The sequence below is a fragment of the Heterocephalus glaber genome, unplaced genomic scaffold (genome assembly GCF_053883595.1).
Source record: "Heterocephalus glaber isolate CG9 unplaced genomic scaffold, H.glaber_assembly_v1.0 deba00001004, whole genome shotgun sequence".
NCBI classification, from domain to species: Eukaryota; Metazoa; Chordata; class Mammalia; order Rodentia; family Bathyergidae; genus Heterocephalus; species Heterocephalus glaber.
In genome coordinates, this window is record NW_028258179.1 from 4757143 (window position 1) to 4782723 (window position 25581).

A 25581-nucleotide genomic window follows, 5' to 3' on the forward strand; every position below is an offset into this window, starting at 1 on the left:
ACATGATATAGTTATGGCTGTACTACACTTTGCTTGCTCACATTTTCTATCAGAGAATTACAGAAAAGGAAACAGATATTGTTAGCTTCTTATCTCAGTCCATAAATATTTAAAAGAATCTTTCAGGGCTGGGGATTTAGCTCAGTGGTTTCGCCACTTGCTGTGCAAGCGCAAGGACCCGAGTTCGATCCCCAGCACCAAAAAAAAAAAAGAACCTTTCAGACCAACCCTAAATGCATATACTACTCTGTAACAGGAACCCTAGAGTTGGTTCCAAAACTTACCACAATATACTTTCACCTGATACTTTTCACAGAAGTTTAAAGGAAATGATCCAGTATGAAACTGAAATAACTTGAGGTGTTCCCAAGGTAGCCCTGTCTGTTCTTTTTTTTTTTTGGTACCAGGGATCGAACTCGGGTCCTTGCGCTTTCGCAGCAGGTGGTGAAACCACTGAGCTAAATCCCTGGCCCAGCCCTGTCTGTCTGTTCCAAACACCAAATGGAATGCTCATTTCTCTGTGTTGAGGTCCAAAGGGCTCACTGGGATGCCCACTGTCCTTTTCCTGTGAATGAGATGATCTGAACTGCTCATCTGAAGACTGCTTCCTGTGGGGTAAATTTTGTGACTAACTTCACTAGATAAAACTGTATGGTCACAATCTTGTGCTAATCAGACTGCAGTGACCTATGTTTGATCATGATCAAAGGTGCCAATCAGATTCCTGTTAATGGCTATCTCTTGACTATGAAGGGCTGTGTTTAAGATGGAAAAATGTAAAAACAAGAACACATTCATCTGCTGCTTACACACTTTCCGGAAAGTTTCTCTCTTTTTTTCAGGTAACTCTGTTAAAACATTCTTCCTATGGCTGGGGACAGTGCTCTGTAGAGCGTTTGCCTGTCCCTAGGTTCACTTTGTAGCACGGGGGGTGGGAGGGAGGGAATCTTCCTTGTCCTAGGTGTTAGGAAAACTAAAAAGAATATAGGGGACAGAACCACAATAGAAGAGAATAATTTTCAAGTGAAAAATAAATATAACTGTGGTTTACTTTATTAAACACTGAGAAAAAATTTAAACTCAAAACCAATAATAGAGCAACAAAAATAAATTCCCCAGGAAAGCATCATAATATACTACAGAAAATGTGGGCTTTTTGTTGTTGATCTTTTTTGTGTTTCGAGACAGGGTCTTGCTGTGTAGTTCAGGCTGGCCTTGAACTAGTTAGGTAGCCCAGACAGGCCTCAAACTCATGGCAATCCTCCTACGTCAGCCTCCCAAGTGCTGGGATTACAGGTGTACACCACCACACCCCCTAGAACAGTTTTTAAATGTTAGAAGAGCATACCTACGATCCTTGTCCAACTCTTCATTTTTAGGTTAAAGCTCCTTGGGTTCCTAATTACTGGGTGTAGGGCACGATTCAAGTGTGCCTCCTCTGACCCCCCACTGTGCCCAGCCCACGGCCCTGCTGACTTAAGTAGCTGTGTGTGCTACTATAGGGAGACTACCGCTTTCTTTGCCATAACCAAGGCATGTCTTTAGTCCAGTCTACTGAGATCTTTATGGATACTGGACTGTAAGAAGATGTATCTGCTTTTCCTCCCAGCTTCAAAACTATCAGCAGGGCAAGAGCAAAAAGATTGCTGCTTGGTCAAAGGAAGCAGAGGGGAATTGGAAAAAAAGAAGAAGCAAGATATATCAAGTACAGGTACAAATTCCCTACGATGAATGCGATCATTATGTATATCTATAATGTACCCAAAACAAAAAAGAGTGCTGGTCTTGAAATCTTGACAATTTGAGTTTTAAGCATTCAAGTCACAGTGAACAGTCAGTGAGGCTGTGGGACAAGAGGACCGTACCATTCCTTCCCATGATAGCAAAGCTCAGGTGTACATATTCAGAAAACAAGTCCTGGCCTAAAATGGGGATTTGTGGATACAGAATGCTGACAAATGAGGCTCGGGGGACAAAAGTGAGGTCAAGTCTAACAGCCTAGAGCTGCAAGCCTCAGAGTCACCATGAGCCTCTTATCAAACATGGGGATCGGGCCGGGATGTAGCTCAGTGGCACCTGACAAGCACAAGGTCCTGAGTTCGATCCCTGGTACCACCAAAAAAAAAAAAAAAAAAAGAAAGAAAAGAAACAGGATGGCACAGGTAGGATTTTCCTTGACAGTCTTAGTGCATTCTGTCTCATTTTCCCAGAAGTTACTATCATGTTTCACAACAAAGCATACACAAAATCCTGGAAAGAAACTTAGAAGGGCTGAAGAAGACTATAAATGTCTAGTTATACTCTAAATTCCTTCCCAAGATGCAAAAGCAGAAATGCCTGTAAGAATCCTAAGTACTATATGGGCCGGGGATTTAGCTCAGTGGTTCTGCCGCCTGCCTTGCAAACACAAGGTCCTGAGTTCAATCCCCAGTACCACCCCCCCCCCAAACACCTTAGTACTGTAACAGAATCAATAGGACATTATATTCATTTAATACATTCAGGAAAACAACAACAACTTCTGAGAGTCCATTCTTGAGGAAAACAAGCCTCCACTCACCATCTACATGGACTCCATCCTAGATCATCTAACACCTAGCAGTTCTCAAGGATGTATGGGTGAGATGTCTAAGCTACTCCCTGTGATCTTGGGTTCACAGACAAAAACCATGTTTTAGGAAATCATAAACCTCAAATTCATTTCTAACACCTGACCAGGACAATTGTAGTAAATACTGATATTTAAGTGAAGTTCAACAGTGTTCAACAGTGAAGTTCAACAGAAGGAAACTTAAGTGAATAATAGATGTAAAGCTAACTTTTTTTGTGTGGTAATACTAGAGATTGAACCCAGAGCCTCATCTGTGCCAGGCAAGTTCTTCTCTACTGAGCTAGATCTCTACCCTATAAAGCCAACTATTTTTGACTAGAAGTAAAGTCAAAGACCAAGGAGCTATGAGAATCTGGATAATGGGGTTCCAAGACCAAACTGTGGGAGACAGAAAGCAAGACAAGGGAAAGGTGCTTTCAGGAACCTTCTGAGCCAAATGGGTTCTTTCTTTGTTAGCCTGCTACAAATTGGAAAAGAGCTGTGCCTCAGTAATAAGATAAACACAAGTGCACATCAGTGCTTATTAACACAGTTGTTTCTTCAGAGGCAAACAAGTGCTGTCGTTTCTCAGTAAGAAATATAATAACACCATGAAGATCTTGGTTCTATCTCAGAGAAATAAGTGGCTTTACAGTCACACCAACAATGTGGTTATTATTATTATTGTTATTATTTTCAGTACTGGGGATTGAACTCAGGACCTTGTGCTTTCCAGGCAGGCGCGGCATCACTGAGCTACATCGCCAGCCAAGTGGTTATTATCCGTAATATTCATGGAATGCATAACAACAGCAGATAACAGTCACACAGTGGAGGCAGCAGGTCTGAACAGAGAGTCCGTTCTTCTGACCGCTGTGCCCTGTGCTCTACTGCTGTTTGGTCCCCACAAAAGACACACACACACAGGCACGCACATGCATGGGCACACGCACACGCACACATACATGGCAAATGAGAACGACTCTTTCCCTCCAAAGTTGCTATCAACTTTTACATTTTGTCCATTAATTTAGAATAAGGGGATAGTCTATCATTTTAATAAGGTGAAGCACCTCTTCATTTATTGTTTGATCATTTCTTCTCAGAACTCTTCATTCACAGCCTCTTCCCATTTGTAGGCAGCCATTTATATTCTGGATGTTATACTAATATCTAGAATATAACTAAAAAAGGCTGGGGGTATACAGAATACCTGCCTAGCATGCAAGAAACCCTGGGTCTGCTCCAAAGCTCCACTGCCAAAAAAGGGAGAGGGAAAGAGAAAGAAAGAAAGGGTGATGGTGGCGGTGGTGGTGGTGGTGAGCTAAGCTCTGAAAGAAGCTAAATCACTACTGCACACCTTCTACCAAGTAAATTCTGGATGGATTAAAGATAACGAAATCATAAAAGCACAATTCTTTCCTATGACACCTTGTCAATCAGTTTCTTGATATTAATTTAATAAGTTATATATTTATGCTGATGAAAAGGTAATTCAAATAGGCAAACCAGTACACTACACGCTACACAAGAGAGCTAGTATAAGAGTACTATGGTAAGTGAATGGCACTGAAAACAATTTACGGTAACTCTTTGGAAATTATGACCAGGAACTTATTAAGTGAAAAAAGTAAGTTACCAAACAATCCTAGAGTTCCATTTTTATGAAAGCAGACACAGTCATATTTGAAGAGTAGGTTAATATTAGCAAAGATCATTCTAGATGACTGAAATTTGTAATAGGAAAATTAAATACTATTTTAAAAAACACATTGCTTTTGGGTTTTTTTGTTGTTGTTGTTTTTTGGTTTTTTTGGTACCGGGGATAGAACTCCGGTCCTTGTGCTTGCGAGGCAGGCAACGGAACCCACACTGCTTTTGAAGACATCCCTTTCAAACACATTCAATAAAGGTCTGAGACACAGTCATTTTTGTATGCTTCATTTTTTTTTTCTGGTACCGGGGATCAAACTCAGGTCCTTGTATTTGTGAGGCGGGTGCAGCGCCCCTGAGCTAAATCCCCAGCCCTTTGTATGCTTCAGTGTAATGCTCTATGCACAAAGGGCAGGCAAGAGACTTTGCTAAATGAATGGAATACAGAATGTGGGATTCACAAACAACCTATATCAGCAGCTTCAAATTATCAAATCCAAAACTTTTGGAGGACAATCAGGTTTGTTTCCCAAGTAATATTTTATTCATAACTTTAACAAACAAAAAGGGCTGGGCATGGTGGCACATGCCTGTAACCTCAGCACTCTGGGAGGCTGAGGCAGAAGGACTGCTTCGAGTTCGATGCCAGCCTGAGCTATATAGCAAGTTCAAGGCCAGCTTGAACTACACAGCGAGACCCTGTCTCAAAAAAACCAAAAAAACAAACAAAAAACCCCAAACCAAACCACACACACACACACACACACACACACACACACACCTCAAAGAAGAAATGCAAGATTTAATGTGTATGAGCTGAAAAGTGGGGTAGGATGGGTAGAGGTGATATGAGGAAGAAATTTTACATTTTAAAAATTTTTTGAAGTAACATAACAAATACAAACATTTATACTGAATTCTCTCAGACTACAGCTGACTTATGCAATCTGTTATTTATACTTATTAAGTATCTATTATGGGTATATGAGCAAGATTCTGTGTGAATAAAATCAACATCAATATCTAGAGAAACTTACAGTATGACTTTACATACACATACTCTGTGACATACCAGTCCTATTATAAACTATACTAATCACACTATAAAACTCTAATAACTAAGCCAAATGTGTTCAGGGATGAGAAGAGACCAATAAACCAATGAAATAGAAATTCCAAAATTAAACTCATCTCTTAAGGAAATCTGGTTTGTAACAAAGACAGTATTTCAAAACAGCGGGGAAAGAATGAACCAACCACCTAGTAATCAGCACTGGGACAACGGGCTATTCAAACAGCAGAAATAGATTTCTACCAATACCATATGTATAAACACATTCTGGGTGAATGAAAGAGCTAAACATGGAAAAGAGAGGAAAACACTGGGTGTGCTGGCACATGCCTATAATCCCAGCACTTGGGAGGCTGAGGCAGGAGGATTGCCATGAGTTGAGGCCAGGCTGGAGTACACAGTGAGTTCAAGGCCAGCCTGAACTAATAGTGAGATCCTGTCTCAAAAAAAAAGAAAACAAGGGGCAGGGGATTTAGCTCAGTGGTTCTGCCGCCTGGCCTGCCTCTCCCCGGTACCAAAAAAAAAAGAAAAAAAGAAAAAAAGAAAACATAGGATATTTGATTAATTTTGATAAAAGGAAAGTCTTCTTCAACAAGACACAAAATGCAGAAGCCAAATGGAAAATAATGATAAATCTGAAATACTAATTTAAAAATTCTGTTCAATGAAAAAAGGAGACAAGGGCCAGGGATTTAGCTCAGTGGTTTCGATGCCTGCTGTGCAAGCGCAAGGATTGGAGTTCGATCCCTGGTACCAAAAAAAAACAAAAAAGAAAAAAGAAAAAAGGAGACAAACAATATATTTAGAACATTTACAACATGCATAACAGGCAAAGGATTGATATTAAAATATATAAAGAACACTCAGGGCCGGGGATTTAGCTCAGTGGTTTCGCCGTCTGCTGTGCAAGCGCAAGGACCCAAGTTTGATCCCTGGTACCAAAAAAAAAAACAACAAAAAAAAACACTCAGTAATAAGAAAAATAAACAATTCACTAGTGACCCAGGCAAAAATTAAGCAACTCATGAAAATGGACAAATATGAAAATGAAATGGATAAATAAGAGACTTGCAACTTCTCTAATAACAATAATACCAGCCAACATATAATGCTGACTAGACAGCAGAAGCTTTCCTAAATTGTTTAGATGTCTACTCACTCTCAGGTACTGCTGTTCTCCCATTTTACACAGGAGGCAATTGAGGAAATTAAGGCACAGCTCAGGGACATACAATAGGAATGTAGGGAGAGAATTCCAACATGGGGAGTAGCTCCTCAGTCCAATAAAGCTCTTTTTTTTTTTTTTTTTTGAAACAGAGTCTTGGTATGTAGTGCAGGCTGGGCTTAAACCCACTATGTATCTCAGCCTGGAACTTATGGAGATCCTCCTGCCTCAGTCCCCTGAGTGTTGGGATTATATTTGTGGCACCACTATGCCTGGTAGGTAAAGCTCTTAACTACTATTCTGTATCACCTCTCTGGGAGTGAGGGATGTGGGAAACAGATGAAAGACAGAGATCATTTGTTGTCCAAATTTGCAAAATTTGGAAATCGAATCTTGTCAACACTGTTGATGGGAGGATATAACGGTGCTTTCTGTAGTAATAAATGAGAAACTATTCTTTCATAAAAACCACTTACCCTGTAAAAGGTAGACAATAATCAGGTAGTTTCTCACCAACACTTTTTTTTTCATGAGTGTAGCCTCAAATCCTACAGTTTCTGCTTGCCTCTTCTCTTTCAATACTGGGGATTGAACATAGTAGAACTTTTGCATTGAGCTACTACCTCACCCCTTTTTTAGTTCTCACCAAGTTGCTTAGCTGCCCAGAATGGCTTGAACTTATGATCCTCCTGCCTCAGCCTCCCAGAGTGCTGGGATTACAGGCATGTGCCACTAGCCTGGCTCTCACTTCCTTCCTTATTAATTTGTCGTGCTCAGGATGGAAGCCTGGTACATGTAAGGCAAGTGCTCTGCCCCTGAGCTCCATCTGCCCTTTACCTCCCATGTTAACTTTTATGTGGCAGCTTCTCTTATGCTCCAGGATTTAGTCAGCTCAGGGCAGGGTTTCCAGAAAGACTGTTTCCTGGTGCACTAACATCATCACCGAATTGGTTAATTTACTTTTCCATGCAGTGGCTGGCACTGGTCTGTTTTCCACTGTTTTCCATATTAGTTCCTTAGCCTGTTTCTCAATAGGTTCAAGAACCAAGACTGAAGGTGAGAAGTACAAACTTTCCTTTTCTGTGTTCAAAAGCCATTTATTCAAAATATGTCTTGTTGCCAGGCGTGATCACACACGCCTGTAAGCCCAGTACTTGGGAGGCTGAGGCAGGAGCATTGCTTGGAGTTCAAGGCCAGCCTGGGCTACATGGCCAGACACTATCTCAAAAAACAAATCAAAAAAATTGTATACCTAAAACTTCATAGACTTTTTTTTTACATTGTGTTCTAAAGCTTACTGTGGTTTTTGACTACTGTGAAGCAATTACACTTCACAGGGGTGAAATGGGCATTGTGAAAACGCAATGAGTAGCTCAGAGAACAGGGCTTCACTAAACCTCCAGGGGAGATCCCTAAAGGGACAACTACATCTCCCGGAGAGAGGAATTTAAGAGTGTTCCCTACTCTTATGTACTCTAAGATGGGGTGTAAGAAGAGATTAAGGTCAGCTGGAGTATGTAAAATTGGAATACACAAGATTATATTTTTTGTTTACATTATTATTTTTTATGGTACTGGGGATCGAACCCAGGGCCTTTACACTGAGCTACACACAACCTCAACCCTTTTTATTTATTTTCTGAGAAAGGGTCTCACTAAGCTGCACAGGCTGAGCTTGAATTTGTCATCCTCACGTCTCAGCCTCCCAGAGTGCTGGGACTACAGGTGTGCACCACCAAGCCTGGCTCGTTTACATCTCACCTAAGCGACTAACACACATTGCTTTAAAACACAAAGCTTCCTTGTGGTTGCAAAAGTGGCACCACACCAGGCCTGAGGCAATGATTTCGTTATCCTATTATACCAGGTCCTCAATGCGAATAATTGCTGGACAGCTCCACCCTAGCAAGGCATGAACCACACAGCAACGCCGGACACCCAGGACCACCGGACACCCTGGACTACCGGACACCCTGGACCATCGATACCGTGCAAACCCACAGTACCTCAAGGCATGCCGCACGCAGCCAAGATTCTCATCTCGCAACAAAGCAGCGAGAAGCAGCGGTGCAATGGCTCCCAAAGGCCAAGAGAGTTAAATGAGGTCTTCCTCATCTTCTTCTACTACTTTCGCCTCGGAAGAAGCCACAAGTGAGGGCTTGAAGTTGTGCACACGGACGGGGGTGGAGTGGGGTGAGGGACCCGAGAGAGTTTAGCGCAGTGTGTGCATGTGTCCCACACAACGTCACTTGCGCCTCGGTGGGTTTCCCGCCAAAGACCGTCGAAGCTTCGAGGCCGGTCGCTGCGCCCCCGCTCCTGCCCCCGGGGGCCCGCCGGAGCCTAGAACCCAGCCGGCCTCGGGACCCAGGCTCCCGACGTCGGCGCCCCCGCAGCCGGTCTGGGGCTCGTCCCCCTCCCGGGGCTGTCAGCACCCCGTCCCCTCCTCCCGCCAAGCGCCCCTGCGTTGCCCCGCCCGGTCCCGAGTCCCGCGCCACACTCGGCTTCGTGCTCCCCCGGGCGCCCCCTCCCCGGCCGGGCTCCTCAGCGACCGCGGCCTCTCGAGTTCCCCCGGCCCCGACTCGCTCTCGGGCGGATACAGTTTGAAGCCTCTCAGGATCTCCCCGGCCCGCTCGTCCTTGGCTGACATGATGCGGCGGCCGCCGCCCGCGGCTCTTCCACGCTGGCTGGCGGAGCCTCGCGGATGGTACCCAGGAGCTGAGGACGGAACCCGAGCCGCAGCCGGGTCTGGAGACCTCGGGTTAGCAGTGAGAGAAGCCAGACCCGAACCGGCCTCTCCCTCTCCTCAGCTCCCGCTCCTGATCCCTTCTGCTTCCCTCTAGCCGGTGAGCGTCCGCCCTGAAGCCAATGGAAAGCCCTCTTCAGCGATTGACATACCTAGCAGCCAATAAAAATGCTCAGCGGCTTCGCAGGGGGACGGCGAGCGTCAATAGGAAAGGCCCTCCCCGAGAAGTCCCATAGGACAAAATTGTCATTCGGTGTTGTTGCCAAGAGTTCTCCCCAGCGGAGGGTTAGTTTAAGATCTGAAGAGGCTCGAGGGGCCTGCTCCCGCCGCTTGGGCACACTCGCCGTCTGAGAGGATGGGAGATTGCACTGTGCGAAGTAGTGGAGACTACATTTCCCAGCATTCCAAGGTCGCGCTGGGAATCGCAGATTTCAGCGCATCGCCCTGAGGCCGAGGACTACACATCCCAGGATGCCCCGCACCCGGCTCCTCTAACTTAGACACCAGTGTGCCGCGCCTTGTGCGCACATTCACTAGCCGGCCTACTGGGTCGGTGGCTTCTCGGTGTAGCCTTGGAACCGGGCGGAAAGACGCTCTTCTCCCTCAAGAGGAGATGACAGCCCACAGAGAATTAACTTCTGTTTACACGGAACTCAGAAGTCTCCTGCAAATCATGGTAAGGCTCCAAACAACAGACATTGACTAAACCGTGAAAGATAATAGAACGAAATGACTTTCTCAAATCCTGCTCGCTTGTAGCTCTGGAGCACCTTTTAAGTATTTTACAGGGGTTTCTGGTGTGTTCTTGCTTCCGACTGGGTGAGCAATTGATTGTATACTCAGAATAGCAATACAGGAAGGGACTTCAAAGAATTTGCTAATCCTATCCCTGTCGTTTTTACGTTTGAGGAAATTGAGACCCAAAGAGGTAAAGAGATTGGTCACAGATTACAGCAAGTTGGGGCAGAGTTGGGATTCGGCCCTGAGTTGGCTGGCTGGCCCGCGTTCTGGGCTCTGCACCAGGCTAGGAGGTGATATTTTTAGCAGCACGACAATGTGATTGTTACTGTCCTTGATAAACAGTCTTCCGATCCAGGGTTGAAAACACCCAAAGGTTAGGTGAGAATTGATCAGGTGGGTTTCTTTCAAGTGAGGAAGTATGCCATTTTTTTATCCTTCTTCTACATAGGACTTGGTGTTTTGACTTGTTCTTTCTTTGTCACAAGGTGACATCTCTTGTGATTTCAGGAAATAGGTAAAATTGGTGTAAGTCATGGTTTCCTTGGAGTCTTCTTACGTCCTCTTCCTGTCCTCATTTTCACCTACCTGGGCACCCACTCAATTTTTCTTTCATGTACATATTTCAACAAACAGGCTTTTGGCTTCTATTATTTGTCAGGGACTGAGTGGGTAGAGGGTGAAAGACACAGTTTCTGTCATTAGGAAGATAATCATCTATTTAGGGAAATGAGACTCCATTGAGATTCAAGATGGAGTGTGGTAAATGACAAAAGAAATGACATCAGAATGCCACGGTGGCCCTGATGGGGAGATTTATTTATTTTTGAGTCAGGGTCTCACTATGTAGTTCAGGCTGGCCTTGAACTTACTGTGTAGACCAGGCTGGCCTCAATTCATGGCGATCCTCCTGCCTCAGCCTCCTGAATGCTGGGACTATAGGCATGCACCACCACGCCTGGTTGATGGAGAGACTTATAATATAAAACGTTATGGAGGAAGTGGCATTTGAACTTGAAGGATGAGGAAGAGTTTTTTCTACATTAAAACATTTTTATCCTTAAATGTTTTTGTTAATGAGGTATAACATCCATGCAGGAAGGGAACAATTTCACATACATGTCTACACCCCGTCAACCACCTCCAAATCGAGAGAGAACATTTCCAGTGCTTATTGTGCCCTTTCCAGTCAGTACTGCATCCTCACATCTCAAGATAACCATTATTCTGACTTCATTGCTATTAGATCAGTTTTGTTTATACTTGAATTTCTCTTAAATGTAATCATATATGTGTACAGTACATGTTTGACCTTTCTATTTCATCAGTGTTTTTGTGAGATTCATCCATGTTGCACCTTTTTTGTTTCAATTATTGAGTAGCATCCCACTGTATGTATACACCACAGTTTTATCTGTTTTACTCTAGTGGGCATTTGGGTTGTTTTTTGGGGCAATTATTAATAAGGCTGCATGATTATTATTGCCAGTAGTAGTAGTAGTTGTAATAGTAGTATTTGGTGGTACTGAGGATTAAACTGAAGGCCTTTGCACCGTGCTACATCCACAGCTTGGTTTTAGTTTTTATTTTGAGACAAGGTCTCACTAAGTCACTGAGTTGCACAGGGTGGGTTTGAATTTGTGACTCTCCTGCTTAAGGCTTTAACAGTGCTAGGATTACAGACATGCCCTGCCACACCTGGCTAAGGCTGCATTATTACATGAGCCTTCGTGTATGTTTCTTTTTGTAGACATGTGCACACATTTCTAGAACAGTTGCAGGCTTGTAGGATATGCATATGATCATTAACAGTAGATAGTGCCAGTTTTCCAAAGTAAAATTTATGCCTTCACCAGCAATGTACAAGAGTCTAGTTGCCTTGTGTTCTTATCAACACAGGGTGTTTGTTGTGAGGTTTTTTTTTTTTGGTACGGGGACTTGAACTCAAGGCCTTAAGTTTGCCAGGCAGGCACTGTGCCGCTGAGCTACATCCCTGGTCCCTGTTGTCAGTTTTTAAATTTTTAGCCATTTGAGATAAAAGTAGTATTTCATTGTGGTATTTACATTTTTCTCATGCTGAGCACCTTTTCATATGCTTATTGCCAATTCCAACGACTTCTTTAGTGAGGTGCCAGATAAAAAGTCTTTTGTTCACTTTTAAAAACTGGGCTTTGGGCTGGAGATTTAGCTCAGTGGCACAGTGCCTACCTGGCAAGTGCAAGGTCCTGAGCTCAGTCCCTGGTACCAAAATAAATAAATTAATTAAAAACTGGGCTTTTGGCCTGGGATTTACCTCAGTGGTTTCGTCGCCTGCTGCGCAAGCGCAAGGACCTGAGTTTGATCCCTGGTACCAAAAAACCAAAACAAAACTGGGCTTTTAAAAAATTGATTGATAGTTCTTTATACAGTCTGGATGCAGAGTTCCTTGTCACATATATGCTTTCAAGTATCTCTTCCAAGGCTGTGGCTCTTTTCACATTCTTACTGGTGTCTTTGGAAACAGAAATTCTTGGGCCGAGGATTTAGCTCAGTGGTTTCGCTGCCTGCTGCGCAAGCGCAAGGACCCGAGTTCAATCCCCGGAAACAGAAATTCTTAATTTCAATGTAGGACAGTAGTTTATTATCTTCTTCTATGGCATGACACACTCTTTGCATTGAATATAAGAAATCTTTGGCTGTAGGGTTAGTGTGATTCTGACAGGCAAGCATGTGAACTCGAATACAGCAGCATGGGCACAGGCTGCTGAGTGCAGCAGGCCTGCAGCTGGGCTGGGAGGAGGCACACTGCGAAGCCTGTGTTCAGTCACTGGGTAGGGACCAGGTTCTGGACAAAGCAGAGGCAGTGCTGGAATATTCATAAATTCAAACTGAACCCAGTTGTCTTCCACCCTCAAATTTGCCCCTCTGCCTCCACTCTGCTATTAAAACCACCTTCAGGCAGCCCTGGTCTCCGGAGCCTGATTGGGGTATCCTCCCTCCTCCTCCCTGCATTCAGCTCATCAGCGAGTCCCATAGACTCCACCATGTAAGGTCTCCAGCGATGTCTCCTCCTTTTCATCTCCAGCTGCCATTACTTACCTCTGTTCCGTGGAACAAATCATCACCTCAAGTTTTGCTCTCTCCATCCGGTTCTGTCCACATGCATCAGTGTATGGTGCACAGTGCCAACTTTGATACAGTGGTCATTATGCCCTTTTCTTCCAGTTTTTGTTTGAAAAATGGCTGTGTTCATTCCCAAGCTATTCTCTTCTGTGCTTCCAGAGTAGTATTATATTTCTCTCCTGCACTTAGCATCCTGGAGCCTTCTGAGGGCAAGAACCTTATTGTATCTTCATACAACCTTCTTTCTAGAAGGCGCTAAAGAAAATGTTTGCATAAATGAATAAGAGGTTGGTGCTAGGCTCCTTACTAGCTGTCCTGATTTCTGCACCCTAATGCGAAATAGATAAATAAGGCTCTTTCCTGTGGCTTATACGCTAAAGGAAATAGTTTAAGTATTCAATTATGTAGTATTTGTTAATTATCTTCCCAGTGGAGTTGGTAGTAACCAAATGCAATACCACGGATGTCATTTTGGTTACAGAACCAAACGTTTGCCCAAGCCATCTCCAATTTATTTGAAAATATGTTCTGATACCCAGGTGTAGCGACGCACACCTGTGATCCTAGCACTCGGGAGACTGAGGCAAGAGAATGATCAGCTGAAGCAGGAGGATCACTGAGAACTCCTGGCCAGCCTGGACTAAGTAGTTAAAAACAAATTTTTTTTTTTTTTCTGAATAGGGGTTAAGAACATGGCTATTGGCTTCAGATAGCCAGGATTACAAAGTGAGCCTTGATTAGGGTAAGGGTTGGAGGCTGGGGCTTTTAGGCTTGCTTAGCACCCCCAGAACAATGGGCATACAGGCGGCCATAGTGTTGGGAGAACTCAGCGAGATATTTGTACACATCTGCCACACGGAAAAATGCTCACCAAACGCTCGACAGTGATTTTTAAGGAGCGCGAAGCACAACCAAGGGATGTTGACGGCGGCGGGCGAGGGTTTGGGCCCCCGGTGTCCACCAGACAGCCCCTTTCCTGCTGCAGCTGGGCCGCGATCCTCTTCTCCCGCCCGCGCCCCGAGCGAGGTCAGCGGCAGTCATCGCGGCGGGGGGAACCTTGTATGGGCGGAACTCGAGTGCAGTGGCGGGAGGCTTCCGGGGGAGCCGTACGGGCGACGGGTCGGCGGAGACAGAAAAGCGCCGGACGCCGGGCCGATCATGGACGCTTGACAACCTGCGGGCGGGCGCTGGGAGGCCGAGCCAGCGACTAAAAGGACGGAGAGGCGGCGCGGACAGGTAGGGGCTGGCGAGAGGCCGGGCCCTGCGCGGGCCAACGCCAGGCTCAGCCGGGCCTCCGGCTTCTCCCGCAGCTGGGAAAGCCAGCGGCCACGCCGCCCCGCCCCCGCCCCGGGGAGCGCGCCCCGCGCTCCACGCCCCCCGCCCCCGGCCCAGCTCCAGCCCTCGCCAGCTCCGACGCCCGCCGCGGCTGGCGACCCTCGGCTTGCGCGTTGCGGCCGTCCTCGCAGGCCCCTACCCTGGGCTGCCCCTTTGCCCTCCCGGCCCATCAAACTAGCGCCCTCCCCTGTCGGGAATTCGTCTCCGCGGGGTCCCTCGCCGCCGCCTCCTCGGGCCTCCCACTCCTGGGAAGACGGTCGCCGGTGTCCACGCTCTGTCTCTACAGACTTTGCTCTCTCGGTTGAGATCTTTCGGAGGCGCCGAAGTTTCTCCCCATCTCCCTCCTGGCCACCCCTGGCATCTTCCATTTAGTCCGCTGGCCGAGATCCCCATCTGTCTGTTCACGAGTACCCTCGGAAGGGCAGTTTTTGTTCCTTCTTTCCTAACCTTCACTGTCTGCTTTTCTCTCCTCCCCTTCCCCAATCCTTCCTTTCGTTCTGTCACCCTCTCTTCCTTCCCTTTCTTCTTCCTCAGAAGCCTTTGTTCCTTTGCACTTCTCTCTTTCTGACAAGACCTTCGTGAGAAATGTAAGTCAGGCAACACTTTATTAGCGAGGAACAGTTCCTATTACGTGTACCAGACTCTTCAGGAAACCTTAGTTTCTCTTGCGCCAAACTATCCTTTGAATTGTCCTTTGCTGGACTCTGCTATACAAACCTTTCTGTCATTTTGTCACACTTCCCAGTGTCTCATTCGGGGAGGACAGGTCTTCTCTTATGTAGAACTTGGACAGAGTAGGTATTCTGTGTGCCCACACCAGCAGTGAGATCACAGTCGTACCTAAGGGCCTGGAGATGGTGGTACAGTATCTGCATTGTTTCCCCAGATCCTGTTGTTAGGGTTTTGTACAAGTTCAGAAGTCCTGTTTGGTAAATATCACCTATCAGTAGGAGGCCAAATAAAGGGTTTTCCCTCCATAGACTTACAACAGCGTTATTTTCTAAGTTTGAATTCGTTGTTGCTTATCTTTCATAATAGGTTTCTCCCCATTTCCTATGATTAAATGACTCCCCCCAACCCAGGGCCTTGTGGATGCTAAGCTGATGCTCTACCACATCCCAGCCCTTAAATAACTTCCTTGATTAAGTGAAGCATGGTACTTGTCTGTTTTTGTATTTTATCTGTGCCTGCCTGTAGATGGGATCCTGATGACGCATGGGAAGCTGAAACGAATGGCCTCTTAACCAGAGCCTGTAAATCAGGTGGATGTAAAACATCTAGGGAGAGCTGGGTCTAGTGGCCCACATCTGTAATCCCAGCACTAGGAAGGAGGATTGCTTTGAGTTTGAGGCCATCCTGGGTCACACAGTGAGTTCAAGGCCAGCCTGATCTACATAGGGAGACCTTGTCTCAAAATAAATAAATAAATAAATAAATAGATAGATAGATAAGGAGAAACTCCCATGTGTTAGTTTCTGTCCTGGTCTACTTTTTTTGTACAGAGGATTGAACTCAGGACCTCGAGCTTGCCAGGCAGGCATTGTGCTGCTGAGCTACATCTCTGGCCCCTGGTCCACTTCAATGCCTCTGAGAGAGGGACGGATGAGGAAATGACTTTTACAAGTGTGTTTCAAACCTCAGAATTGAGGACAAGATCCAGGTTGAACTCTTCCCATCCCACACAATGGTTATTCCATTTGGACTCAGTTGCTGTTTTATCTTTATGAACACTATAAAACTAAAAGTATTCTGGCACTGGTTGTGATTGTGCATGCCTAGACTCCCAGCAACATGGAATGGAAAATTTGAGGTCACGCTGGGAAACTTAGTGAGCTGCTGTCCCAAAATAAAATAAGGGATGGGTTGCAGCTCAGTGATAGAAATGCTTGCCTAAGATGCATGAAGCTCTGGGTTCAATCCCTTGGACTGGGGAAAAAACGTATTCTGGTGTCTGATTCAGTATTAAGTAAATATGGACTTTGGTCTTCCTTTTTTTATTTTTCCTGAGACAAGGTCTCGCTATGTAGTTCAGCCTGGCCTTGAACTCACCATGTAGCCCAGGCTGGCCCTGAACTCTGAGGCAATCCTCCTGCCTCAGCCTCCTGAGTGCTGGGATTACAGTTGTGCACCACCATGCCTAACAATATGGACTTTGGAAAAGAAGAGGGAGAGGGCCGGGGATTTAGCTCAGCAGCACCACACCTGCCTTTCAAGCACAAGGTCCTGAGTTCGATCCCCGGTACAAAAAAAAAAAGAAGCAGGAGAATGACTGACACTCTTTTCTTCTGGACAGATCTCAAAGCCAGAGAATGGCAGGTGAACAAAAACCTTCAAGTAACCTCCTGGAACAGTTTATTTTACTAGCCAAAGGTACCAGTGGGTCAGCCCTTACTGCTCTCATAAGCCAGGTGTTGGAGGCTCCTGGAGTGTACGTCTTTGGAGAACTACTGGAGCTGGCCAATGTTCAGGAGGTAAGAGTGGCTTCCAGAGAATTCCTCTTTGGCCTAAGGCTTTCGGTGATTCTCCAGACTTACAAGGGTTCCAGTGTGGAAGTGTTGTGGACTTGTGAGATACCCTGTTTAGAGAGGGATGCCAGGTAAGGGCCAGGGATGTAGCTCAGTGGTTCCGGTGCCTGCCTCGCAAGCGCAAGGTCCTGAGTTTGATCCCCGGTACCACCTCCCCCAAAAAAAAGAGAGAGAGAGAGAGAGGGATGCTAGGTAGTGGGGCAGGGGAGGTGGTTGAGGATGGCATCTAGGGCTCATTTCATTCAGTATTTTCCCCTGAACTTGGGTAAAATTTGATCAGGTTGCTAGTTATCTGAAAGATAGTAAAAAAGTTGAAATGGTCCTGATCAATTAGAATAATGCTGTAAATATGGGCTGATATTTAATAGGAGTAGTTTCAGGAATTCTGAGGGACAGAAAACCTCCAGTGCAATATGAACAAGATTGGTCAGGGACACACATAGCGGAAATTGTGGCTGTTGAACATGAGATGGGCATGAATAGGAAAATATCGTCCTCTGGAAAAGGGCAGTGTTGTACTAAAATAGATGTGGTAAAAAGGCAAGACACGTAAAGCAAGGAAGGAGTTCATTTTGCTTTGTTGGCTTGATTGTTGTGTCCAGTTTTGGTCTCTGCCTCAAACATGAGACCTGTTAACGATGACCAGATGGACGGCAATGGGGGGAATGCGCCTTGTACTTCTCACCCTTGACACTTGCTTGGTTACTGATCTGTTTGAAAAGAGTGCAGTCATCTTTGTGCTGGCGGGAGCTTTGCTCTGAGGAAGCCTTTGGGTACTCTTGGTGTGTTGGTGGGGTAGTTCACTCTCTGCTGTCACAGGCTGCTGGCTGCGCAGGGTGGCATTGGCCGTGTGGGTGGCTGTCTTGCACAGAACCAGGCCTTGGTGCTTCCTGCGGGTTGTACGCCAGATGCTGCTGAACGGGGCTCTTGTGCTCTTGGTGGTGGTGTGCATGTGGGGGGTGGCTTGCTCCTGCTGGGTGGTTTATCACCTTCACGGCCATGGCGATTCCTCTCCTGCTGGCTGCCAGCTCCACTCCTGCAGCCAGTTGTGACCTTCAGTTTATGGGCTCAGTGCTGTCTATCTGCTTCCTCTTGGTCAGGAGACTGGAGCAGTTCCCCGCCACCGTCCCCACATATCTCCTCTTCCTCTGATGGCCAGAGGTGGAGGGAGAGCCACATTCGTTGTTCAGTTGTAAATTTTTGTTTAATAGGGCCGGGGATTTAGCTCAGTGGTTTTGCTGCCTGCTGTGCAAGCGCAAGGACCTGAGTTCGATCCTCAGTACCAAAAAAAAATTTTTTTTAATTTAATGCCAGTCTTGCTTGCTACCCCATGAGCTGTGCAGGCTCCAGGCACCTTGGAGCTGAATACATACAGTAGACTTTCAGTAAAAATTTAATTTACCAGAGATAGAAAATGAATCCTTTGAGGAAGATTTCAGAGTACTGGGCCCAGTTTCCAACTGAGATGGAGATAGATGGCCAAGGGGTTATATTTTCTTTCAGGTTCATGAAAAGCCCAGATAGAGGTCAAATAGTTGTTTTGTAACTGACAGACTGGCTACGAGGAAATGGATGAAAATTAAAGCAAAAAAAAAAAAAATTAAAGTAAGCAAGACCTTATTAACTTTAGGCCAGCGGGTGCATCTTGAACTATCAGCTCTAGAGAACATAAGCTGTTTCATTTAGTTTTATAATTGTCTGAAAAGTGGGGGCTAGGTTTGGTGGTCTTTACCAGGCCTTTTGCAACTCTTATTTTGGGACTTTAGGAGGTGCATGGTAACCTGTGAAGGCATTCTCACCAGGGTCCTTAGTAGGTCACTTTTCTCTCCCCACAGTTCATGTTTTTCCATTTGGGATCTGGGAATAAGGTAGTTGCCTTTCAGTAGTCTGAAATTATGGAGACAGTTCTTTTTTTTTCTCCCCCAAATGGCTCCAGTCAGATAGTATTGCTTTTGGTATCTGGCAAACAGCACTGTTACTGGAGTTTTGACTGTGCTGCACTTGGCAAGTTGGAAGAGTAACAGGCTGTCATTGTGGTGGAGGGAGGCACCCTGCTAACGTAACTGACCGCAGAGCAAAGCAGTTCCAGGTGGAACAGTGGCTGTCTCGTTTTTCTTCTACAGATGGCTCTTTGCCGTCAGCATCAGTGAAGAGTAAGTAATTTTATTGAAAATGTTTATTTGGGGCAGCCCCATATCCAGCTGGGCTTCTCTGTCACCCGTGAGCTCTGTCAGTCACTTCCTGGATTCATAGTCCACGTGTAGTCCTGAAACTTGGAACTGACCCTAAGCTTCTCAGGTTAGGCTGATGGTGGTTATCAGCCTCTTGAGCTGTGGTGTGGACAGGGTGCTCCAGTCTCTGTTTTAATGCACAGGGAATCCTGAGAAAATTTGAACTGCTTCCAGCTTAGTGCTGTGTGTGTGTGAAAGAGAAAAATCTGCAAGTAGTGTAAAACATCTTGAGGAAGAAAGGTTCAACTTGGGGCTTTAGTAATTTTGTTTTCCCCCAAAGAATCAGAGTTGGAAGGGGCCTCAGGGGCCACTGAATCAAACAGTGCCACAGGAGTGCCCATCCATCTTCGGCACAGTCACCCAGCCTCTGTTGGACACTGTGATGATCGTGAGACAGCTCGCTCTCCAGTGAACTTTGTTTTTCCTCCTCAGCTTGCAGAAGGAGCTAACGCTGCTTATTTGCAGTTGCTGAACCTGTTTGCCTATGGAACATACCCGGACTACATAGGTGAGTTGGTTAAGATCCTTCAAAAGATTTGTCTTGACTACATCCTCTGTTTGGAGAAGCACTGAGGGCTGAGATGTAAAGTGTGTGTGTTGGGACCTTCCTGACTTGGCTTTCTTACTCTGCTGAACCCTGTCGGTGACCTCACAAAAGGACTTTCCCTTCTCACCTTTATTTCCTGTTTGGTACAATGAGCTCATCCACAAATAGAGCCCTTGGGTGTTTTCCAGGTGGAATTATTGAGAACTGGAGTTTGTAAGGCACTTGGAGTGCTTTGACTTGGTGTCAGGATGCCTGTTGTAAAATATTTCAACACCTTGAATGTTATCAAAATAATATCACCATATTGAAGAAAATTTGAAAAACATAAAGTCACTCATAGTTGTAACTTCATTAAATTAGCATTATGATGCTAGACTTCTTCCCCTTTTGCTGTGTTTTCCACCAGATCAATTTCAGCACTGTGCATAAGAAACAACAATTTAGATTTAGCTTTTTGGAATCCAGAGTTAGAGTTAGGAGATGAAGACATTTGGAGTGTGTCTCTCGGATTGTTACAAAGGTTAACTAGATGTGTGTCCGTGTGCGTGGTCCATGGGCTGCGTCATCTGCCGCCATTGCCCTTGCTGCTGCTGTGATCAATACTGTTGTTACTAAGGTTTTGCTCATCCCAAACTCCATTTCTGCCCTGAAGCCTTTCTTTTATCTGTACCTCCCAAGTGAAGTTGTGCTTGCTTCCTTCTCTCTGTCCTCTTCCCTTTCTTCCCTTCTTGTCTTCCCTTTCCTTTCCCTTTTCCTCTGGCAGTTTGTACCTTTCCTCTGATAGTTCTGCCTTTCACTGGTAGCTGTTGAAACGTCTGATTGGAAGAGTGGGGACAGTTCTGGGACTGTTGAGTTGCATGGCTCCAGGCAGGTGGTGCCCTGGAGGTGTGTGGCACCGCAGTCCGAGAGGCTTGTCTTACTCACCCTTGATTCCCCCAAGGACAGTGCGAGGCATGGGACAAATGCTTGATGAAGATGTGTTCCTTGAGTGCCACAGGGGCATGAGCAGTGTCCCCTTAAGATAACTGCCACCCCACGGTGTTCGTGCGAGCCTGGCTTCTCAAGACACTAAACCCCTTGTGTGGAGAGACCGAGTCCGTTCTTTTGGAGGCCTATGACCTCCCAGAGGAGACCGGAAGTGCTCATGCAGTGCTTGCCTAGTGAACACGTTCAGTTATGACATTGATTTAGTAGGAGACTTGGCTGGGAAGTGATGAATTTATTCCATTAAAGAAACCCTAATTTTATTTTATGTCTTGATTTTTGTGGTGGGTGGGACCGAGCAGCCAACAAGGAGAGCCTGCCAGAACTGAGCACAGCCCAGCAGAACAAGCTGAAACACCTCACCATCGTGAGCTTGGCATCAAGAATGAAGGTACGGTCCTGCCCTCGCCTGTCTTCTTGCGTACCCGGAGTCAGGTGTTTCGATGGCATCGATGGGGGAGCTCTCAGCCACACACAGTGGCATCCTAAATGCATAAAATGTACTTGGCAAAGGAAAAGAGAGAAAGGGATGAGAGTAAGGATGACAGTTACGATGGGGAGGACAGTTAAAACGGGGCAGTGAGTTACTCCTGTTTGTTCAGGGACAGCAGGGCTGACAGAGCAGTGGGTCTCTGTGCTGGCAGCCATGGGCCGCAAGTCAGGTGGGCATTCTGTCATGTTAGGGCAGTGCGCTGCTTAATGGTGCATACATTTCAAACAGCAAGGCATCCTGTGGTAAGCCAACAACTTCCTCTGTCAGCACACAGTGGACTGTGCCCATGCTGGAGGAAAACTGGTAGATTGGACTTCCTGAGAGGACTGCTGGGGATTGAACCTAGGCCCTGCATGTGTTAGACAAACACTCTGCCAAAGAGCCACACTCTTTGCCCAGAGTGGTAGATTTTTTTGTTTCTGTTTTTGTACTGGGGATTGAACTCCGGTCCTTGTGCAGGCGGCAGAACCACTGAGCTGAATCCCTGGCCAAGAGGTAGATTTTTAATACACTGCTTCTGGGATTTTCAAGGTTCATGACACTAAGGGGAAATCTTGCCTCACGTGCTGACTTGATGCCCTGCCCTCCTGTCGGATCCACTCACTCCGCCGTTTCCCCGAGTGCTCTGACCCAGCTGATTTAGAAGAAGTGCTCTGACCCAGCTGCCTGGCAGGCAGCTCCCAGACTAGGTTAGCTTACAGTGACTGGCTCTCTGCTCGGCCTAGCCTGTGTGTGAGTGCTGGTGGTTTGCATTCCCCTCCATGATAGAGCTTGAGAGAAGTGTATTTGTTCTTGGATTGCCCTGTCACTTGCTAAATGATTTTAATTTAATCACAGGCTCCTGATTCTTGCTCAGCATCTCAGGTAGGAGTCTTGTTCTTTTGGTAGTGGTGAGGGATTGAACTTAGGGCCTCATGCATTTGAGGCAGGCACTTCAGCATTGAGCTGCACCCAGCCCATTTTGTTGGGAAGTGAGGACCTGACTGCTTCTCTCGTCCTGGTCATGGACTTCTCCAGTGCGGTGAGAGTAGGATGAATTTTTTCTCCTTTCTGCAGGTTGTCATTGTAAGCTCCCCTCCCCCAGCATGTCTTTAGTCATAGAAAAACCCTTTTGGTGCCTTTGCTGTGTCTTTTTCTGTGTGGATCTTCCCCTTGTCTGTTTCTACAGATTTGATCACTGTTTATTTCCAAACTAGTAGTGCTATGTCAGGTGATTTGCAGAAAGTTGGATGTTCAGATGTCCTATTGTCGTGGAATCATTCAGACCGGTACCACAGCCCGGTACAGGACATTGCTGGGGAGTCGGTGTTGTGGCAGGAGTCTGAGGAAACAGTGTGGCCTTGAAAACAATCTCCGCGCTGGCTGTCCCCACTGGCCGCCTATAGGAGGATGCATTGGCCTGCAAGATTTTTTTTTTTTTTTCTGGTACCAGGGATCAAACTCAGGACAGTGCGCTTATGAGGAAGGTGCGGCACCACTGAGCTAAATCCGCGCCACTGAGCTAAATCCCCGGTCCAGCCTGCAAGGTTTTTTGCTAACGTTCTCCTGGGCAAGTAGCCAGTGCCTGGGTTTATTGGAGGTTTGTGATAATCTGGCATTTTGTGCAATCTACAGACTTCCAAAAGGTGGCAGAGTGGCACATACCAAGTAGTTCTCTTTCCTCCAGCAGGTGTCTAGGATCTGTAAGAGCATGCCTCAGGGCGTGAGAGCCCTTGGCTGGGAAAAGTCCCCAGTGTAGAGAACCAGGAGGGCACTTCTGGGGTGCTGGGGGGGTCTTGTTTGGGTCTCACAGGTCCTGTGTTCACTTCTCTGCCCCCTGGAGCACTAGACCCTGGGTGTCCTACCTTGGCCCAGCTTGGGCCGCACCGAGTGAAGAATTGTCTCAAGCTGCATGTGAAATCACAGGATTGTATGAATGGGCTATACATAGTATATATTCCTTGTATACATAGTTTCTATATGTGTAACATCTTTTTAAAATATTTTAACCTAAAAAAGAAATAATATAAGTTCAAGTTTCATGAAATGAGAAAACTTACATGTCTGCTTAATAACAAAAAATACCTGTCTTCACAGCACATACACGTGTAGGCAGGTTAAAATACTATTTTTGGGCCAGGGATTTAGCTCAGTGGTTCCACCACCTGCCTCGCAAGCGCAAGGTCCCGAGTTCGATCCTTGGTTCCAAAAAAAAAAATACTGTTTTTGGTGATTGCTGCATTTTACTCTTTGTGTTGCACAAGTGCACCTACTATCTGCTATGCGAGGGTTTCACTTCACTGACCATGTGGTGGGTGCGGGAGGCGGAGTCAGCAGTGTGCTGTGCCTTCCCCTGCGCAGTCCGTGCTGGAGTGCCCTGCATCAAGTCATGAAAACTACTGCCAAAGTCACATAAGTTAGAACTTTGGTGTCTAGCCTGGTCATGGTAGCACTCACAGTAATCCCAGCCTGGACCACATAGCAAGACCCTGTGTCAGCCTCCCCATCCCCCACTAAAATGTTTAAGATCTCCAGTGGCTGCATTACCAGCTGTACGGGCTGCAGGTTGGAGATTCCTGCCCTAACGTTCACAGTTACCCTGGCCTGCACTGCCTGAGCCCAGAGGCAGCTATTGGCTCTGGGTCATAGCTGTATTTTCATGAATGCTCTCCAGTTGCCTTTCCTAACTAGCATGTGACCTTCTCTGCAGTGTATCCCCTACTCTGTGCTGCTGAAGGACCTGGAGATGAGGAATCTCCGGGAACTAGAAGACCTTATCATCGAGGCCGTCTACACTGACATCATCCAGGGCAAACTGGACCAGCGAAACCAGCTGTTAGAAGTGGATTTCTGCATTGGCCGTGACATCCGAAAGAAGGATATCAATAACATTGTGAAGACCTTGCATGAATGGTGAGGCTGGAGGAGGAGGGTATGGCTAGCGTGGCCCACGTGGTCTCCAGAGGCCATCGGAGGCACTGGGGCTCTGCTGGGGCCTTAGGACAGGGAGCCAGAGTGAACTTCAATTGTGATTACAGCTGTGTGGGCAGCAACAGCGGTCATTCTTCCTGCCTTGACTATAAATTTGTTCTTGCCTTAAATGGAGTAGGGGCTGTTTAACAGTGGGCCATAAAATACCCAGGCTCAGCAGGTGGGCTGTGCATCCCAGCTGATCCTGTGCTTTCTAAATGTAGGCACAACATTTGGCCATACTCAGGAAGTAAATGTTTGGAAGGTTCTTTGGATAAGAACCATGTTCAGTCAGCAACGTATCAGGCTGGGTTTGTAACACACCGTGGGGGATCTTGGAGACTGGGACTGGGTTATTGTTACTTGGGACATAGACTCACACGTGAGTATTTGATAACTGTAGTCTGCCGTATGCAAGGAATTGGGACATTTGGGTGTACTGTCTTTTAATGACATTTGATATTTGCAAGGGCTTATTATGGAACTATTTAAATGATTTGCGCCTAATAAAGCTAGTTGGACTTAGAAAAGTTGTAGTGAGATCTGAAAGGGGGTTGGGGGGTTATAATCGCAGATGCAGAGTACGTTCCTAGGCAGGTGCAGAGCAGCCAGCTTTGTGCAGAGGGGTAGGGAAGTTGTTTTCTTCCAGACAAACTGGGTGTCTGGTGTGGTTCCAAGTGGAGAGTCCAGGGATGAAGGCCCCAGCGTTTGTACCCTGGAACCTGATGCCCCTGACACCTCACTTAGGCTTCTCAGACCCCAGGGCATGTGCTGCCCATCTAGTATCTCAAATTCTGCCCCAAGCATGGCTCCAAATACTTTCAATGTGTGACAAAAGCAGAAGCTTTCAACGGATTGCTAAGCTATTAAATCAGAATGAACTTAGGAAATATCTCTAACACGGAAATGTCTGATACATAGAATCTAATGTCTGGTGCTACTACAGTTGTTTGTCCTAGCGCCCTTGCTCTCTCTCTCTGTCTCTCTCTCTCTCCCCCTTCCTCTCCCTCCTCTTGCCTTCTCTCTCTCTTACCTTCTCTTTCTTTTTCTCTCATGTGTTGAGGATTGAACCCAGGGCCAGGCACTCTACCACTGAGCTACATTCTCAGCCATTTATTTCTTTATTTTTATTCTTTTGAGACAGGGTCTCGCTATGTAGCCCAGGCTGGCCTTGAGCTTGCAGTGATCCTCCTGCCTCAGCCTCCCAAATGCTGGGATTACAGGCCTGTGCCATCACACCTGGCCTCCCTTTTTTTTTTAAAGACAAGATCTTGCTGAGTTGTCCAGGCAGGCTCAAACTTGGGATCCTCCTGCCTCAGCCACCCTCAGTGCTGAGATTACATGCTTACACTGCTGCTCACAGCTCTTTTTTATTTTTAATTTTAAAAATAAAAAGCGAGGAAAATAAAAATGAGTATGGCCGGCCAGGGATTTGGCTCAGTGGTGCTGCCAAC

General features: G+C 46.2%; 2 protein-coding genes and 1 long non-coding RNA gene across 9 annotated transcripts in view; 1 reads left to right on the top strand and 2 right to left on the bottom strand.

The window, feature by feature from the left end:
* Pde6d (phosphodiesterase 6D) overlaps positions 1 to 9339 on the bottom strand; it is a 35176-nt gene extending 25837 nt beyond the window's left edge. The window contains exon 1 of the mRNA XM_004868054.3: positions 9078 to 9339. Within this exon, the coding sequence (XP_004868111.1) occupies positions 9078 to 9127 (50 nt within the window). The 5' untranslated portion in view covers positions 9128 to 9339. The remainder of the gene's footprint in view (positions 1 to 9077) is intronic.
* A 258-nt stretch (positions 9340 to 9597) lies between these two features.
* Cops7b (COP9 signalosome subunit 7B) overlaps positions 9598 to 25581 on the top strand; it is a 157378-nt gene continuing 141394 nt past the window's right edge. Inside the window, exons 1-5 of one of the 7 annotated variants that reach the window (XM_087209298.1) lie at positions 9614 to 9899; positions 16692 to 16869; positions 19587 to 19662; positions 20988 to 21076; positions 23868 to 24070. In XM_087209298.1, the coding sequence (XP_087065424.1) occupies positions 16708 to 16869; positions 19587 to 19662; positions 20988 to 21076; positions 23868 to 24070 (530 nt within the window). In that variant the 5' untranslated portion in view covers positions 9614 to 9899; positions 16692 to 16707. Of the gene's footprint in view, positions 9900 to 14162; positions 14300 to 16691; positions 16870 to 19586; positions 19663 to 20987; positions 21077 to 23867; positions 24071 to 25581 lie in introns of those variants that run through there. The other 6 variants (XM_087209301.1, XM_004868055.4, XM_087209299.1 and 3 more) reach the window with 6 other exon arrangements.
* On the bottom strand, positions 9898 to 14184 carry LOC110346328 (uncharacterized). The gene is made up of 3 exons (XR_002390290.2): positions 13935 to 14184; positions 13040 to 13318; positions 9898 to 12785 (listed from the first exon to the last, which is right to left on the bottom strand). It is a non-coding gene; the product is annotated as an uncharacterized LOC110346328 (long non-coding RNA).